Here is a 20,343-nt window from a genome sequence, read left to right as displayed (position 1 = left end):
TGAACTTAAAGACATATCACGACAAGATCATAACCATAATTTTTGTTATTCTATATACCGTATTTACGCGAATAATCCCCGCATATTTAAAAAAAAATATTGATGCACGAAATTGGGGTACGGGTTTTATTTGCGTCAAGGTTGCCAACATGCTCTTGGCTCACCTAGTTTTCGATGGCGAGTGTACAGTTATGCTTTGTGCAACAGTAGATGGAAGATAACTGTCCCCATATGTCGTATTTAAACGGAAAGCAATTCAGACTTTTAATTCTAAACTGACTCTACATTTTTTTTAAAATAGTACAGTATGTTACAGAGGAATTTAAATTTCTCCGCGTCACGATTGAACGCGTCTTCCAGAACATGCAGGGGTAGCTTTCCGCACTTTCACTCATTTCGGTGTGTCTATGGTGTGTTTCATACTTGAAAATAGAGTGAAATCGTAATTCTTTTGTATTCAGAGTTTTAAGGAACGCCACAATATCGCGTAGCAGGCAGTACACGGAAAAGCACAATCCGCGCAAATTGGCGAGGGTTGGCATTTCTGAATTACAAGATGGTTGTTAATTCGAAATCACGTAATTGGAAGTCGATTTCTGTATTACAAAGACTTCGAATTAACAAGGTTTTACTGTATCGCAAAACTAACATCAGATTTTGCCGGTGTGTCTATAAATGTTTACATTGCACTAAAAGAATTATCCACCACCCGTCGTGTTACTGTCCAGTAAACAGAGACCACATGTGAGAAGTGTTTTAGACGTGGAGTGTGACGAACTTGAAGTAATTTTGGAGAGAGTATAACGCAGCCAGGAAGGCGGTGTGAAGAGGGTTGCACAGTAACATTTGCACGCTTTGTAGTATGACGTGTCACATGTTTTCCGCAGAGCCAATAGAATCATTTCAGTAAGAAGTGCCTGTTTGTGCGGGTCACGAGTGAATGTTTCGAGTTTTATTTGTAAACATCATAATCAACAAATTTAGGGAATTATTTGCGTGTGTACGATGAATCCAGGAAGAGCAAAAAGACAAGTATTGTATCGACAGGCGAGGGAAATAGTATTTAGAGTGTATTTTGTAAGCATGCAGCAGCAGGCGTTCAGAGGCGTTCATGCCTCATAAGATAACACTCGCGTGTGGTATCGGCCTGCGAACAGAACTGGCCCGTCCTTCCTTAATATCTCGAAGATTTCCCCAAACACTTTCTCGGGGTTTGGTGTTAAAAATTAATTTGGACTTTTAGGAAACATTTAAGCCCACGAAAATTATAGGTCATCGCTTTGGAGTTCAAGATATAACTGGAGGAAAAATTGTTTACACTTTGGGCTGTTATGCTCTCTGCACTTCGCCTTTCATTTCTTTCAACTTCCATTTACCTTCTTTCGAAAATTTCCCTCAACACTTTCTCGGGGTTTGATGTTAAAAATTAATTTAGACTTTCAGGAAACTTTTAAGCCCACGAAAAATATACGTCATCGCTTTGAAATTAAAGATATAACTCGATGAAAAAAAACGAAGGCCTGCTTGTCATTTTCATGGAAAATATATTTCATAGTAGTGATAATGTATTTCTATCATCTCAGGCAAAACAGCTACATCCGTAAATTTACATGTTCATATTTGCGTAAAGACCACGTGCACCTCGCGGAGTGATACGAAATGTTTGTTTATGCCTGCGTTACTCTTTCAATGGAAGGAATTTTAGCATTTAATTTATTTTTTTTCAAAATGAGCCTTCCTAAAATGAGGGTGTGGGCATTATTTGATGGCGGGGATTATTCGGGTAAATACGGTAATTTAAAGTTATAATTATTCCTGCAACATTGTCTTTGTCTGTTATACATATGTTTTAGTTATCACATAATCTGTTAAATTTATTTGGCTGAAGATGGCCACTGAGTGGCTGAAACTAGTCCCAAGGCTTATGTAATATCATTTACCTGATATATTGTATTGGAAAGGTGGACAGAAGAAGAGAAAAGACAAGAAGGAAGGAAAATTTGAAGACCCTCCTGTATACTGTCTCTACTTGTTCAATCTTCCTTATGAAGAAGAAAAAGAAAAAAAAATTAAAATAGAGGAAGAGAAGAAGGACTGGACGAAAGACGATTGTAAGACCCTTGTGTATGTTTTCTCGTCATGTTCTCCAATCTTCCTTGAGAAGAAAAGAAGAAAAAGAAGAGGAAAAGGAGAAAGCAGAATTTTAAGACCCTCCTGTATATTTTCTCTTCTTCTCCAATCTTTCTTAAAAATAATATGAGGATAACGAAAAAGTACAAGAAGAAGAGAAAACGACAAGGAGGAAGGAAAATTTTAAGACCCTCCTGTACATTTTCTCTTCTTGTTTAGCCCTTCATAAATTAAAATCAACCGAAATTTGCTACCTACAATGGGCTCGATAATTTACATGTCCCTCTTATCAATTTATTTTTATACAAAGTCGAACAATCGATAAGAAAGGGGCGTCGAGTGTTATGTATGCACTACTGGAAGTGAAAAACGATGTACTGCAATTCATGAAGCTTCTGCCTTACATTATAAAATGAAAAACAATGCCTAAGGTAAAATTTCTGCAAGGGATCCATGTTCGTATCCAAGAAAAAGGGTGAATGGACACGTCACTCGTACAAGATTGGATTTGTACGGTTTGGGGAAATCTAGCAGGGTCCCTCTTTCGATGCTCGGCCCTTCTTGTGTTGAATAGTTTTCTTTTTTGCCAGGTATGTCATTATTATATACTTACATGAATTGTACTTATATTAGTTCATGTTTATTTCACTTCAGGTCATATTGTCAGCTTGTAACGGGAAGAATATTTTCCAGTGTTCGTACTTCCAACCCACGTGTTCAGCTTACCTGAAGTACCTTGTTTGACTTTTCAGAAATTTTTTTTCGCCAAATGATAACAGCAAATGAGTTAAACCACGTGTGTGTATATGATATTTGATGTATATTTTAAATGTAAATTAATTTTAAATGTTTTTAAATATCGGAATTCCTTGTATAATTTATTCATCCGAAGTTTTCAGCTGTATCTTTCGTCAAGAAATAGGTGTTAATTACACGAGAAAATACCGTACAATTGAAGTAGAAATATGAATCTTAACCCTTTCACACTCAGCTTATATGCAGGGGTTTGCTCGAAGAAGCTCAGACTAATTTCTGTGATTTTCCAACCAAATGACAAAAAATCAACACTTAAATAGATTAACACATATTAAAATAACATAAATGACACTAATACAGGTAACTATGAGCATTTCAGAAATGAATATACCTTGGACGTATCATTATTGGCAATTATTAAACTTTGAAAATAAATTATGGTTTTCAATGACAGAAAGATTAGTCATTATTGAGTCTTTCTTCTTTACTTGTGGATCTGAAAGAAAGAACATTTAATTCTATTTAATTTGATATCAATGTATGTGTTTGCTGCAATTCACTCATGAAGCATGGCACAAAGTTATTCACTGTTCACGTAAATGTAATCGATGTCAGGTACTCGCGGTCCGACGCACGGTAAGCAGCTGTGACAATGTCACTTCCCACATAACGGGAATCACTTCCGGCAAAAGGGGGTCATTATTACTGTCTAAATCATCTCAAAATTCAAGGATATCAGCCTTGTTCGGCCTTGAATATGGCCTAGCCATTACAATAAAATGACAACTCAAGCACGTGCAACAGCGGAGTAATGAAAAGGAGTAAAATTATAGTTCGCGAAGTACAGCGAACACATGATATACCAAATAAATAAAATAAACTAAACTGATAGCAGGATCACAGGGGTAGATAAAAGTAGAAATAATTCAGTGGCCAGCCCCTTTTTATCAGGAGCCAGCACATTTTTTGCAAATAAACCTTATAAAACCACAAGTTAGACTAGGATAAAGCTACGTATTGTTTTTGAAATGTGTCCCTAAGTAGTCTAGTCTATCAATTCATATAAGAATGGAATAGAAACAATTTATATTTTAAGAAATAACCCAAAAAGTCACCTTTAAGGTCAGCGTCTTTTGAAATTATACTACAAGTGCCTGTTTGATTTCGCACCTAAATACCAACGATCAATACATTTTGTTGCATCAAAGTCCTTTATAGAGGGTCCATTCAAAGATATCATCATGAGATCACTTAAGTTCTTCACAGCAATCTTGGTTCGCAGTTTGTGTTTAATAATATTCATTGTGCTGAACCCTCACTCACATGATGAGGTCGATACAGGAATTGTTCACAATTAAGAATTTATTTAGTTTCCACCTAGTCGATACAGCGATTCCTTAAGGCAACTTAATGGTTAAAAGTGGTACATGTTTCGTATATTATCAACATCTTCAGCCACATAGCACTTTTTAGATGAGAAATACATAAATTGACAAAGTACAAATGCTTTAGAGGAAGTGTCCTTATTAACAGTGTTCTGTGGTTGAAGATGATGTTAACATACGAAACATGTACCACTTTAAACCATTAAGTTGCTTTAAGCAATCACTGTATCGGCTAGGTGGAAAATAAATAAATTTTCAATTGTGAATCTACTGAAGTGCGATACGGACCATGAAGCTGATTTTATGTAAAACAGGAATTGTTGCCACTATACTGAGGAGCTTTCCTAAAATCGGAAATCGTCCTTTCATAGTCCGCGATTTTTCAAGTAGATCACTCGGTGGAAGATCTTTCCCGACTATTTTGAACTCGTACCACTCGCTCAGTATGTCTTCTACGTTGTTCTCCTCAATTTGAAGGTGTTTTGAAAAATGAGTGGCAAGAAGCTGTATTTCACTGTTGCCATAATTTTCCAATTGTTTTCCTGAAGGCCAGGAATATGTGACAAAAACATCAGTGGCACTTTGAATATCTTCATTTTGAAGAAATGTGTCTTTCAGAAAGTTAATCCCACTTGCCAAAATATGTTCCTTGTTGCTCGTGAAATTCTTATCCGACACACCTGATAACTGTTATTCCACTGAAAATTCCTGAAAGTGTTGTAGCAAATTTTTCTTCCATTGGGCCCTTGGTGTTCTGAAGTTGCTGCAATGAATTAATTGCATTATTTACATGCACTCTTATCTGACGTAAATCAGATCATGCCTTTGAAATACAAGTGAAAATCTTTTGAATATACTCAGATAATCATACAAGAAGTGATTTATGGTGACAAATATGAAGTCCTTGATCTTCTTTAGAAGACCTTTAGACGTGATTCCTTCTTCACCTTTCCTTTCGGAAATATTCTCTAAATGCACCACTAGGCATTCCCAGTCTTTGACAACTGCATGCAAAGCATTTAATTTGCTTGCTACCCACCTAACTTGGTGTAAGTACTGCAATTTAGATATTTCACATTCCAGTAACTCCAAAATTTTCTTCAGTTCGTGAAGTCGTTTTGGCGAATGTCGATAAAACTTGTATAGTTTCCTGAGTGTAGAATCAATTTCATCAATGATTTTAAGTTTCACATTTTTCAGTGTTGATGTGCAACACAATGAACGTTTACTAAGTTCTCAAGTTTTTCAGATATTTTTGTTACCAAACCATTACGAACACCAATCATACAGGGTGCTCCATCAGTCCCTATACCGATTAGTTTTATTCCTGTGAAGAGTTCTCCAAGCCCTAATTGAAGCAATTCTGTTTCCAGAGCTTCCATATAGCCATCACTTGTTGCATCCTTCAATGATACAATAGAAAGAAATGTCTCCTTCACCTTATTTTCTTTTAAAAAACGAACGTAAAGTATGAGCTCCTGATCATATCTGTTGATCCATCGAGTAAGATACTGACATAAGAACTTTCCTTAATTTCACATACCAAATCTTCACGAAGATCTGAGGCAATGTATGAAGTAAATTCTCTGCATCGTTTATCATCCACGTACATCAGTAACATTCAAGTTGCTCAACAATGCAACCAAACCTTCAAAATCAGTGTAGGGTCTGTTATTCTTTGCAATATGATAAGATGCCATGAACAATGCGTTCATATGCTGTAACATATTTGCATCCATTTTCTTTGCACACTTAGCTAAAGGTGCACATTCAGGATTTTTCTTGAAACTTTCAGCCTCCTGACATTTTGAGTGAGGATAGGATTTTTCGTGGTTTTTAAAAGTTTCCAGTTTAAATGGTCCTGAGTATCCGGATACAACTTTAGAATTTTGGTCGGCATTGCTAGGAAATTTACTGCACAATTCACACTTAGCAATTCCTTCTTCATAGCGCAGCCACAGCAGTAATTCAAGCCACGATTGCTGAAATTTCCGTTTGCCTGACAGTTGAAATTTCGACGTATTTTTAATGTTTGACTTATCGTTTTGAACACTATCAATTTCACTCTGGTCATTGTCATCCTGAACACTACAGTTGGCACTTCCATCAAGTGTTTTCTCACATTCACTCGCTTCTGTATCACTTTGTATTATATTTACGGGCCTACTTACGAAGAAATCTGAAAGAGTACACTGTTTTTTACTCACATCAGTCAGTTTGTGCGGCTTTGTCCGTTTCATTTTGCCAATTTTCTGAATTATAACACAGAAACGTAAAACACGTACAGTAATAGACTACAATAAATCACCAGCGTTAAATGGCTTCAGAGTTCGCGGGCTTCGATGTCTGATGCAACGCTGCCAATTTTCCACCACCGCACAGGAATCAAAACAACCGTATCATTTTCTAAAGTGCAAACCGTTCAACACAACTATGCTGTAATTAAATGAAAAGTGAAAATACAAGAATTGATAAACCGTCATCTCGTATGTTTTAAATGCAAAGAATGAATTCCACGGGAATTTATCAGCACTGCTGTGGCGGCAATAGTTTAGGAACGGCTAGGTTGCCTATTCTAGTCACTTTTGTTCTAGCGCCTGGCATTCAGGAGCCGTCATCGGCTAAAATAGTGCGTTATCGCCGTGGCAGGATATTTACACACAACACTCCCTTTGCTTGACCTTTTTGAAACTAAGGTTTTTCACTTTCCTCGAGCTCAGAGTATTAAGGAGTATTGTGAACATAATTATAGGCTCACGCTCACAATGCTACTGCGTGCCCAGTTTATTATTACTTCGTACACATGCATCATTTCTAACATCCTAAACAGATAATAAGTGGCTAATATTATTATAAAAGGCATACATCTACTTACAAATATTCACATTATCATATCGTTATGATGGAAGTTCATATAATATTGTAGATGCAGAAGTTACATGTAAATATCACTGCTTCACTTGAATGTTTCATCTTAAAATGACTATTCAATTTTCTATAATTAAAGCATGTACAACACATGTTGCGCACACCAAGTTATTCACGACTGCTTTAGAATTAAATAATACACTAGTTTCGTTAAGAATTTCACTCAAGAATTCTCAAAAATGAAATAAAGTCCTCGTTTTAACAAACTTCATCTGACTACCGCAAGCTGCAAATTAAGATAAAGCATATTTTTGCGCGGGATCTTCGCGAAAGCATACACTACAAGAAAGGAAAGAAAGTCTAGCCTGTCTATAATTAAAGGATGTACCGGTTGAACATACTGGGCACACGAATTTATTCATGACTTTTGTAAATCAATAATACAGTAAATTAATAATTTCATTCCCAGATTCTCAAATAATCAAAGGTGAGCGGAACTTGTGGCAACACAATGTGTTCGGCTCTGTGAGCCGAGTAACAACGAATGGAGCCGATGACGACTCCTGAGTGTCAGGCGCTAGACGGAAGTCGGCTAGTCACAGGAACGAAGGCAGTAATGTGATGTTCGTGGAATTATTTAATGTAGTAGTCCTCTGCATTTCTCCATATGTCCACTTGAAAGGCTACTTGTTTGACTGGTTACAACGATGTGTCTCATGATTGCGAGGCAGCTCTCGCGCAGAATTGAAACGTCAAGTTCCAAAGTACGAAGCGCGAATTACAAAATTTCAAGACTGCCAAAAGCATTGAAAATGTTTATTGCAGATATTTGAATATATGAGCTACAGTAAACACAAGAAACACCATAAGTTACGATTTGTTACTTTACAAAGTGTTGGGGATGTACATGTATGGGAACTCCGGATTTCGGAAAATAAATTTTCAAAACAGGATTTCAAAATTCAGGCACCAGATAAAAAATTTCAGGCGCCATGGCGACTGGCCGCCTGGTATTTTTTGACCCCTGAATTGTTGTATTCATAAGCCAACCAAAACAGATCCACGCAATAACAACTTTGAATAACCACAACATAAACATTCACGGTCAACAGATTTCATTTGTCGAAAATAAAAATATTTTGTAGGGCTGATATATCTGTAGAGTAAAACGCAAATTCAATGCATCAAGTTACTGTCACAATCAACTGTTACCATTTAACAGCCACGCAAATGACCAAAACTCCAAAATAGGACAGAGCCGATGTATCGTCGCTGTGCGCTTTCTCGCCATAACCTCTCGCACTAATAGATCGGCGTGCTGAGTGTGAAAGGTTTAACGCAGAATTTGGTTAAGAAGTTGCCGTATAAGTTTTTCCACCAAGACGTATTCTCAGTCCCATGACACTTTTAAAGTGTTTTCGTGTAACAGGTTTTCCTTGTTAAATAGTTCAGATTATATGTGAGGAGGTGTTAAGGTGAGTCTTGTTACAGTCTCTGTACAACACCTGCTGTCATCCTGAAACAAAGAATTTTCATCTTATGAGCCACATTTTGAGAAGGCTAACAGTAGTTATCAACAAAAATTCAGTCCAAGAACTGGTCTTTTTCATCGAACGTTTCTATGTCACCCTGTTGATGGCCGTTCTTCATTACTACCTACATAGGTTTTCGCTCCAATGTCTTCTAAGATCTGTTTTACGAATTAATTCCTATAACTTCTCCAAGGCCTTTTCCAACAGTATAGTTTTCTACGATGGTTGTCATTAATGAAGAATGAAAAGTGTGACCCCAACTAGAATGTGCAAATTGATTAATGTTTTAACTTGTTTTATTATCGTATCATGAATTATTGTTAACTGCGAAATCTTTGGAGACTTAAGATGACTATGTATTTGGTCTTAGGGGCATTAACTTCACTCCATATTTTTTCACTATAGATCTAATTCTGGATAACATGGACTTGCCAATATACTATATTTGATTATAAGCTGACACTGATTGTAAGCACCCTCCTTGCGAATAAGTATTGTCCTGGCTGTTCTGAATAATTTTGGACATTTCCTTAATTAATTAATTACAATTTGCTTTATGTCGCATTGACACAGATAGGTCTTACGGCGATGATGGGATAAAAAAGGCCTAGGAGTGGAAAGGAAGCAGCCATGTCCTTAATGTGAAAATGGGAAACCACGGAAAACCATGTTCAGGGTTGCCGACAGTGGGGTTTAAACCCACTAACTCCCGGATGCAAGCTCACAGCTGCTTGCCCCTAACCACACGGCCAACTGGCCGGTTGGACATTTTTAAAATTTAAGCATAGCATTCGCCAAGAGGCTTAGAAATCTTGTTGTTTACAACTCCTTCAGGGCTCTAATATCATCATCTGGGGCTGGTTATAGTATTAGATCTTAACTATGGCAAGAGCTAAATTCATTTGAAAACTGTAATCTTAGTATCCTGTATGATACATAATTATTGAATCTGAAGACTTGGGGTGTGTTAATGGATTTATGTTTCCAAATGAATTTTGTTTGTACCAGAAGGTTCATTTAAATGAAGTGTCTTGGCGAATGCCATCTAAAATCTAAAACTCTCAACAACTGATACAAGAAGTTTGGACATTTCCCTACAGATGTGTCTACTATACTATAAACTTATGTTATGCCCTCTGGTGTGAAGATTGACTATTAAAATTTTAAAGTAATTTTGTATTCTAAGGTTTTCTAAACTGAATTGATTATTCTTTGTTTTTTGTGTGTTAAAAGTTTACAACACTTCTGTCTCTTCCCACCAACTTAAAATGTTGGCCAATAGAAAATTTTTGTATATTTTTCATCCAATGAAAGGTTTCTGGTATTTATTTAATTACCCAGTAAGATTTGGGGGTTTGTCGGGCCTTAGCCCAGAGCTTTCTGGAACCTTCCCCTTGGGTATAAAAAGCTGGCACATTTTCAGCTCAGGTTGCCTTATTGATCGTTCCAGTCTACAGAGTGTGTGTTCATAAAGGAGGCGGAGGCGCTTCGTCCATCTTCAAGAAGTCCACCAGTTCAAGGTAATGGCATTCTGGTTTAACTAAGTGATGCAGTCCTGGTTTAACTAAGTAATAGTCTTTGAAAGCTAGCTTGAGGGGAAGGTTTCCAATCTTTAATAATGTAACCTAAATTTTCTAAAATGTAAATTTCAAATTTTAAAGGTAACTAGTCGAATGAACTTATCCAAAATCAGGAAGTAGAGAGTGAGCTACCCTCTCGCGTTCCCTCTCAACTTGATTTTGAGGTGACTATGATTTTGTAACCTTCTCCAGTTTGTAATCTTTGTAACTTAAATATTTTCTCCATCGAGTCACCTCTGTAACGTAGGGAGGGTTTTTAAGGTTTTCCGTTCAATTTTCAAGGAGTGCAAGTGTCTGCCTCCTTTCCATTTTGGTTTTTGGGCCAGTTATCTAACCTTTTGTTTTTATCAAAGGCTTCGTAGAATGGGTATGTGCTACCCCTGTTACAATCAATGTCATTCCGTCTAATGTTAAAGACTGTTGAGCATCCAGGACAGTGAATAATGTTGGAATTTGTAAAATGTTGGTTGTGCCTTTGATATTTCTGGAAATAGGTTCCTAAATGTAAATTTTATAGAGCATAAATGCTCTTTCTGTTAATTTAAAGGTGCTGATATAAAGGTTGAACGGTGCCTTTGGAAGGCTGTAATGGTGTTTGGGGAGTAGTCTTCCTAGATAATTTTGTGGGACAAAGGTGCTCCTGTTATTTATTACTTCTATATCTCATTGTTGCACCTGAAATCTTGTTTTTGCTTAGCAAATTGTTTGTTAAAATTTAACATCTGAAAAGAAACCAAAAGATAGCAAAGAAAGAAATATAGGTCTAATTTTAAAGTTTTGAATGAATCTTCTGATTGTCTTATATCGACCCATTCATGCCTGCACCTTGTGTCACCTCTATATACCACGGAATCTCCGAAACATTGTTAATGGTCAAAAACCTAGGAAACTAAAATTTTTACATTTAGTTTTCATAACATTAGTTACAACTTAATGCTTTGATTAAAAGAATGGCTTTCGCACAACTGTTCACCTTTGATTAAATCACACTGTGCTCATTCGTATTGGTATTTTCTCCTTAGTTCCTTCCTATTCTGCTTTGTCAGCCTTGCTTGGTTTTTTGAGTTGGAATACACTGTAATATGACCTGCCTGCTGATACTTTCTTACATTGTAAGAACGAAAAGCAGGATGTTTTGGGCCGTAAATTTTCTTTCGGATTCGTTTATAACAGCTAATTTATCTTCCAAGAAAAATTGAAGTGCAAGACATCAGGATCTTTACTCTCATTTGCACTGTGTAAGCTTTGAGTTAAGCTTTTATGTTTTGATACTGTATTTCTACAATAAGCATCTGGATGCGCTTTACTGATGTGAATAGCAACAGACTGCAATGTTTTTCCGCAAATATAGCAAGTATAGACTCGGAGCAACTAATATTACAGTAATCACTGTACTCTTTGAAATGGAAGTGCATTACAAGATTACTACACAATTTCTTATTTCTTTCCGCTATACAAAGCATCATAGAAATCACTTTGCCAGATAATTCATGACATACTTTCTAAATGAGTATATGAGCTGCAAATGTTTCCCATGTAATTTTGATGTATTCACGATATTATAACTCAAAACATGCAGACATTTAGCCAATGTCAGGATATTTCAACGTATAATGTATGTGTTCTTATAAGAAAAACTATTTTAATTTTAAAGTGGTTTCTGCTTCCTTGCTTTTCGCACATGATAAGCCTGACATTGGCTTACTTTTGGATTGTCATTGGATGTGATCATTTGTGCAAAGTGAGATAGAATTTGTCTCTGATTTCTTTGAACTTGTTTCAGTCAAGGGTTAGCAGACAACACTGTTATAGCCAAAGTGAATGGTGAGCTATGGGATTTGGACAGACCTCTTGAAATGGATAGTGCGCTGAAGTTGCTGAAGTTTGACGATGATGAAGGTATGGATGTATGATAAATTTTATAATTTGTTTAAATTTAATTATTAGCGTACTCCATGACTAAATGGTTAGTGCGCTGGTCTTTGGTCACAGGAGTCCCAGGTTCGATTCCCGGCAGGTTCGGGAATTTTAACCATAATTGGTTAATTCCCCTGACATGGGGACTGGGTGGGTGTGTGCCATCTTCACCATAATATCATCACCACCACCACCACCACGACGCGCAGGTCGTCTACGGGAGTCATTTCAAAAGACCTGCACCAGGCCTCTCCGGAGGCCACTCGCCATTATTATTATTATTATTATTATTATTATTATTATTATTATTATTATTGTTACAGGGTTACCCGTGGAATGCAGAGGTGAAAGAAGGTGCGGGGTGGAATGGGTCTACCCACAATCAGAAACTGAACTTAAAAATTTAACCGAAGGTTATATTTTCAATAGACAACAAGGATTTAACAAATTTAACAAATTTTCACTAGGTGAAATAACAATGAAAGTTCAGGTACAAGGTATAATTTACAAATAAGAGCACGAAAGCACAACTTTTGGGCCTTTACATGTTCTGGGCTTCGAGCCCCAATTTTACAATCCTTGAGCTACTAGCCCAACTTTACCAAGGTACACATTTGTTCAAAGGGCAGAAAACACCTTCATTCAAGGAACACTTGCTCCCAACTTTTAACCTAAAGCCTCCTAGAGGCACTTTTCAAACATAAGAAAGAGCTGACCCACTCTGTTTTTCAAGCCTATTAACGGCAATGCCAGACTTCACACATAATTGCCATCAAGGCACAACTTACAATGAAACAGGGGTATCTTGTACCCAACCTACTGGACCTTAGAAGAAAAGAAAAGGTTAAGTAAATGGCCCGCAACACCAAGTAGAATGGAGGCGTGTACTTGCACTCCTACATGATAGCCTTTTATAAACCTAAGAGGCACTAGGCCGATGAACCAGGGGCTATTCCCAAGCTACGGAGGTGACTCGTATAAGAAAATGTTAATACATTAAGGAAGAGAAGAAAATCAGTTACCAAAACGTAGTCACCTCAAACGCAAAAGGAAGGGGACCTCTAGAGGGTAAAACACACTCTATCCCCGAATTACAGTTACAGATTTTATGAAGTTTTACATCATTTTGAAAAAATAGGTTACATTGTAAAAGGTTTCGGACCTTCCCCGCGGGTTGAATTGCTGAGCTAGCTAGAAATAAAGATATTAAATCGCCATTACCTTATAGAAGGGTTGCTGACTGATGAAAGAGGCGCTTCCCGCCTCCTGCTACATGTCCATACACTAAGCTAGATGTTGATGAAGTAGCCAAGAGCCGTGAAAATCAGCAGTTTTTAAACCCTCGGGGAAGATTCGAGACCTTTCATGAATAAACAAGCCACACCCTCTTTATCTATTGGTTGACGTCAAAAGGTACACACACAATCGTAGAAGAAACACATGATTGGTCAAAAATTAATTACAGAAATTTAGGATTGGCTAACTTCAAAACTGGTGGAAAGAAAAGATTAATACTGCCAACCCACCAATGAAAGAACAAAATTTAGTAAAGAGAAAACTTATGAATACAAAATTTCTTCAAATAAAGTTCTTTTACTTCGTACCAGGGTGCATGGTCATAGTTTTTGTAAGAGACCTCTATAAGAGAATGTCCACACTTCTTGATCAATGGAAAACAAAACAAGTTGAAATCCACACAGTATTGACAACTTCGTAATCACAAAATTTACAGTAGTGACATCTTCTGAGAGAACTCATGGATTGATCCAGTTTTTAAAGTTTAGAGTTTCTCCTGTAGAGGAGGATTTATTGGCTCAAGAATTAAAATTGCGGCGTAGGGGTGTACCACCCAGTACAATTATTATTATTATTATTATTATTATTATTATTATTGTTGTTGTTGTTGTTGTTGTTGTTGTTGTTGTACCAGGAGGTACAGCCGCCTCGTTCCATTAAATGAAGTGCCTTAGAAAATGCCATCTTAAAAGTAACACTCGCAACAACTTGCGCAAGATGTTTGAACTTTTCTCTTCAGATATCTCTACCAAAAAACTTATGTTATGCCCTCTGGTGTGAAGAGGGACTATTAAGATTGCAAAGTAATTTGTTATTTTAAGTTTTACTAAACTGAATTGGTTATTCTTTGTTTTTAGTATGTTAAAGTTGACAACACTTGTATCTCTTGTGGCCAACTTTGGATGCTGGCCAGTAGAAAATTTTTGTATATTTATTTTTCAACCAATTACAGCTATCTTGTATCTATTTAATTACCCAATAAGAATTTGGGGTGTGTCGGGCCTTAGCCCAGAGCTCTCTAGAACCTTCCTCTCGGGTATAAAAGCTGGCACATTTTTTGACCAGGTGGTCTTATTCATCGCTCCAGTCTAGTGTGCCTGTTAATAAAGGAGGCGGGGAGCCTCGTCCATCGCAGAGTAATCCAGCAACTTGAGGTAATGGCAGTCATATTTAAGTGATAGTCTTTCAAAGCTAGCTCGAGGGGAAGGTTTCCAGTCTCTACTAATGTAACTTCAATTTTCTAAAATGTAACTTTCAAACAAGTCAATAGAACTTGGCTGAAATCAGGGAATAGGGATTGTGATACCCTATTGCGTTCCCTATCAACTTGATTTTGAGGTGACTATGATTTTTTAACCTGTTTCAGTTTGAAATCTTTTTAATTTAAATTTTCTATCTATCTAGTCACCTCAGTAGTTTAGGCTTAGCCTCTGTAACTTCGGGCCAATATCCCAAATAGGGTTTTAATCTTTTAATCGCAAATTTCAAGGAGTGCCAGTGTCTGCCTCCATATCGTTTTGATTTTTGGGCCAGTAACTTTAACTTGTTAACAGAGGCCCGGTAGAATGGGTGTTTGATACACCTGTAAAATTCAATTGCATTCTTTTATATTAAGAGGTTAGACTTTTTTTTGCTAGCTGCTTTACGTCTCACCTACACAGATAGGTCTTCTGGTTATGATGGGACAGGAAAGGGCTAGAAGTGGGAAGGAAGCGGCTGTGGCCTTAATTAAGGTACAGCTCCAGCATTTGCTTGCTGTGAAAATGGGGAGCCACGGAAAACCATTTTCAGGGTTGTCGACAGTGGGGTTCGAACCTACTATCTCCTGAATACTGGATACTGGCCGCACTTAACCCAATCGCATAATTTGAAGACCCTAGCTCGTCATAGTTATTCGTGGCATATGAATCAAATGACGAGCTCTGCTCGCGGCGATGCACATCTGTACATCAGTCCATATAGTTCAGTCACTAACCCACAGACGCAACTTGTATGCATTCTGAGCTGAAGTTTACACATGTGGCTTCGGTTTTTTCCTTTTCACCAGGTTCTCACACACTTCCGGAACGAGAGATAAGATAATGTTTTTTCATATAATTTCGCTCTTGTCAGTTGCTGTCATGGCGTCAAGCAGATGTTCTGGTGTTGATGAGGAAGGAATACGGAAGCTAATAGATAGTGTTTTAGAGAGTGATATTGAAGGCAGTGATGTTTGTGACGAAGAAATAGACTCTGAAGTCTTTAATTCGAGTACTAGCGATGCGTATAATAGTTCTGATGACACGGAAAGAGATGCAAATAACGACGGTGTGCCGAGTCTTTCAAAACAAGCTCGTACCTCGGCACAGACTAACTTGACTGACTGGAACTGGACAAAAAGTGACAATAAACCTGTTGTACATAAGTTTAGTGAATACAGTGGGGTTAGTGCAAACTTACTGAAAAAGTTTGAAACACAGCCACTATCTGAACTCGCAGTTTTTTGTGAATACATGAACCCTTTGTTTGACAAAATATCTCAATTAGAAATAGGAAAGGATTTCCACCTATCAATACTTGTTTATTGCACTTATTATGCTACAGGACCGGTTTTGACCCTTTACATAAGGTCATCCTCAGCTGAACCATGCATACATATCTATGTGATGAAACTATGATTAAGATAGTATTGTCAAAGGAATGCCATACGATAATAAACATTAGGTCACATCCAAATGGGGCATGTCGTAACGTGAACTGGCATATATGTCACTATGTACAACAATGCATTGTATGTCTAAAATAGTATGTTTAAGATCTTAAAATTAGTTGATAAAATATATCTCACTTAAAACTAATATATATATGTACAAGATGAATACAATATATGGGAGCACTTCATGCACACGAACGTTCGTGTCTTGCTTGTTGGCTAACTCCCGTGTTTGTCTTATTTACACAGTTGTACACTCAGCTGCTGTTCCTGGAGTTTAAATGATATGGTTTGCTTGTAAAATTGTATAAGTAAAACATTTTGTCTTCATGTATGTACATATAGTAAAACACTTTCCAATTTTAAAAAGGTGCCAGACGTATGGTTAAAATTAGGTTAAAATATGTTCAACTCTGCTGTGTGTGTTGCCTTATGTTAAAATCAAATCATGTTGTCCTGTGACGTCCATAAAATTTGAGTGACATTGGGTTTAAAGTAGTGGCTCCTTTCCCATTTGTATTTGTACAGTGATGTATTTATTGTTGTTGGTGTGGCTGAGATGTGTTAGATATGCAAGCTTATTGTGTATCTTAATCATAGCTTCATCACATAGATATGTATGCATGGTTCAGCTGAGGATGACCTTATGTAAAGGGTCGAAACCGGTCCTGTAGCATAATAAGTGCAATAAACAAGTATTGATAGGTGGAAATCCTTTCCTATTTCTAATTGTGTAGTTCATCAATACGGAAATGAAGATTATAGATTACGATTATGACAAAATATCTGTCGAGACAAATTCATATGCAGCAAAACAGTTGAGCAATCCTGACAGAAAAAAGTTGAAAGACGATGACAAATGGTTTGAGACTACACCCGACGAAATTAAGGCATATTTTGCGTTAGTTATACTAATGTCACAAGTGTGAAAATCAAGAATACAGTTATACTGGAGTAAAAACTGATGTATAAACACTCCTATTTTTCGTGAAACCATGAGCACGGGAAGATTTATTATAATTTCACGATTTTTACATTTTGTTGACGATGAGCAAATCGATAATAGTGACAAACTAAGAAAGATTAGGCCTAAAATACAACATTTCTGCTCCAAATTTTCAGAATTATATTTTCCTTCACAAGACATTGCTCTAGATGAAAGTCTAATGAAATTCAGAAGCCGCCTTTCATATGTCCAGTGTAATAGGTCTAAACGTTCTAGGTTTGGAATAAAAATTTACAAAATTTGTAAATCAAGTTCTGGCTACTGTCTGTCTTTCAAAATTTATGTAGGTGATGATGTAACGGATCCAAGTCTGCCAGCAAGTACAAACGTCGTGCTCAACATGTGCGAATCCTTGTTAGGCCGAGGACATACATTGTTTTTAGATAACTGGTATTCTTCCCCAGATTTATTCAAAAGGCTACACGACAAGCAGATGAATGTAATTGGAACCGTTAGACAGAACCGAAAAGACATGCCTCGCGATATCAGCAAGGCGAAACTAAAACGTGGAGAGTATGAGACGTGGGCTGCCAACAGTATGTTGTGTGTGAAGTAGAAAGATAACAAGGATGTTCGCTTTCTCAGCACTAAACACAAATCAGCTGACATGACAGGGACAGGCAAACTCAGACGAAAGAGAGGACAAACCCCAAGGGAAGAAGTGATAAAGCCCAAGTGTGGCCTTGAATACCAGAAGGGGATCAGGTTACAGCTCTGTTCCCCGTCATGCGACGCACAGTGAAAGGGTATAGGAAAATATTCTTTTACCTCCTAGATATGTGTATGTTCAATTCCTTCAATGTGTATCACAAGATCGCTGCTAACAGAAAGACGAGCTACACGGTCTTCCGAACGAGCATTGCACAGCAGCTACTAGAGACTGTTCAGTTGCCAGAGTACTTGGTTTGAGGTCGACCTTCAGCGAGCACCACCCCAACCAGATTACAAGCTAAATCATGGGCCCACTTTCCCATGCGTATTCCCCTACAGAGAAGAAATAAAAAGTCACAAGAAAGTGTGTTGTGTGCTACAGCTGGGGTAAAAGAAGCGAAAGTTGCTGGCAGTCCAAAAAATGTGGCGTAGCTCTTAACTTAGAAGAATGTTTTGAGGTGTACCACACCCAGCAGATGTACTAAAATAGCGGCATTGGTAAGTTTATTACTTCGTTATCATGCATGCAAATTTTCAGAAAGGAATATTTACTGGTTGATTTTGTATGATTTTCTAAATAATAGTGTGATGACGACGGCCGTAGAGCAGTATTTAAATGTGATTTCCTATGGTATTTAAATGTGAGGCGAATGGGTTAAGCGACTGCAGCTATCGAGTTCGGTAGGGGGAGGTTAGACTGTTGAGCGCCTAAGGCAGTGAATACCGTTTGAATTGCAAAATGTAGGTTGTGCCTTTGATAGGCCTGGACCTTTCTGGAACTTTGTTTCCAAGTGTAAAATTTTAATAAAGCAAAGACGCTCCTTCTCTGTAATGGTTATGTGGTGCCTTTGGAAGGCCGGTGTGGTGGTATAATGTTTAGAGAGTAGTCTCCTAGATAATTTTGTGGAGCAAAGGGGCTCTTGAAACATTGTATGTTTTGAATACTCAGTAAAAGAAATTGGGAGGTTCATCTCCTTGACTGTTTTTTTTTGAAAGGAGCCGCAGCGCTCATGGAGAATGTATTGGGGAACTTTAAAGTTTTTAATTAATCTTTTGACTGTCTTAGACCCATTCAGGCCCGCGGCTTCTTTCACCTCTGTCCACCACGGTATCTCCATAATTATTATTATCAGTAAAAAAAACAGTGTGTTCCAATAATGCTGTGTTTATTAACAAAGGTACCTGTGTAATGGTAAAATGACTGATATTAACGTATCGTACACTTATACGGAGGAAATGAACATACTCGGGTCAAGGCAGGATACAAAGTTTAGTTTCCTCTACATGTACGCACATGTTCAGACTGATGGCTGTCCTGCTCAAGATACAGGTGGATACACCAGTGGAGTCAGTAAGTTACAAACCTTGACGTGTGGAGTGGTGTGGCATTGCCTTTCAGTTGCCTCTTTCAACTCCTCGACAGTTGCTGGTTTGGTGCTAAAGACCCTACCTTGGAGGTGTCCTTATGAGAAAATGTCCACTGATGTGAAGTCAGGGGAACAAGCAGGGAATTCAGTGCTATCTCTTCACCCAGTTCATATGTTTGGAAGAGTGGCACTGGGGTAGACTCTTACATCATTATGGTAGTGGGGAGGTGCTCCGTCAAGTTGGAAGTAAACCTCTGTTACCTAATATCTCCACAATGCATGGTCCAACGGATTCATGCAGTAGGTTTAGGTACACGTCACAGTTTATTAGAAAAGGAATGGTCCTAGAACGCCCAACTTGGATACAGTCAAAACTGGATAAGAAGTCCCTCTCTAGCGCGTTTTCCTGGTTATTACATCATTATTCCAAACTCCCAGTCCATGTCCTATTAAATACATCCTAAATAAACCGTAATGGCACATTTGTTACTCTTTAGTACGTTCGTAACTCCCACTATAGGCTAGGCAGCAGTGATGCCAACTATTATGACTGAATCGTAATAATTATGAATTACCTATCATAATTATGCCTTTACGAATCACACACCACAAATTACGATTTTTGTTGATTTTTAAATCCAAGTGTATGACGTGTTCAAAAGGATACACAAGGAACGCCATTACAGCTTGAATTCTCAGAATATTATTTTTGGATTTTGTCAGTAATCATTTATACCCCTTTAGAGTTTTGACGCACCGACCGCAGTGTGTGCTTCCATTACCGGAAAAATCGGCACCTGTGAAGTGGTATATCTTGTGGAGTTGTTGTCTTTGTACGTCACATTATCAGACTTCCATGCAAGTATGAGAGTTCTTTTATCTTTGTTTTGGTGGCAAAGTGGTGACAAGCTCCGTTTCATTGTGAATACTTTGTGCGTGACAGTTGGAGAAGTATTCATTGGGATTTTGGTTTCCAAATTTACATATATTGCTCTTCTAGGATATATACTAATCGTGTGTTACGAAATGCGAAAGGTTTGAAATCATGAAGTGACATCTTGTGCGGGAAAATGCATGTGATGATGTTACCGTCACTAGTGACACTAGTAATAAACCAAAAATAGATCAAAATTTAGGGAGGAATACTCGAAAGAATGGCCCTG

General features: G+C 37.6%; 1 protein-coding gene across 4 annotated transcripts in view; it reads left to right on the top strand.

Moving 5' to 3' along the window:
• ThrRS (threonine--tRNA ligase) overlaps positions 1-20,343 on the top strand; it is a 250,000-nt gene that overhangs the window by 56,618 nt on the left and 173,039 nt on the right. For all 4 annotated transcript variants that reach the window (XM_067146758.2, XM_067146755.2, XM_067146757.2 and 1 more), the window contains one exon: positions 12,035-12,150. In XM_067146758.2, coding sequence (XP_067002859.2) covers positions 12,035-12,150 — 116 coding nt within the window. The remainder of the gene's footprint in view (positions 1-12,034; positions 12,151-20,343) is intronic.

The sequence above is a fragment of the Anabrus simplex genome, chromosome 5 (genome assembly GCF_040414725.1).
Source record: "Anabrus simplex isolate iqAnaSimp1 chromosome 5, ASM4041472v1, whole genome shotgun sequence".
In the NCBI taxonomy this organism is placed as follows: Eukaryota; Metazoa; Arthropoda; class Insecta; order Orthoptera; family Tettigoniidae; genus Anabrus; species Anabrus simplex.
This window is presented reverse-complemented; position numbering and strand designations above follow the sequence as displayed.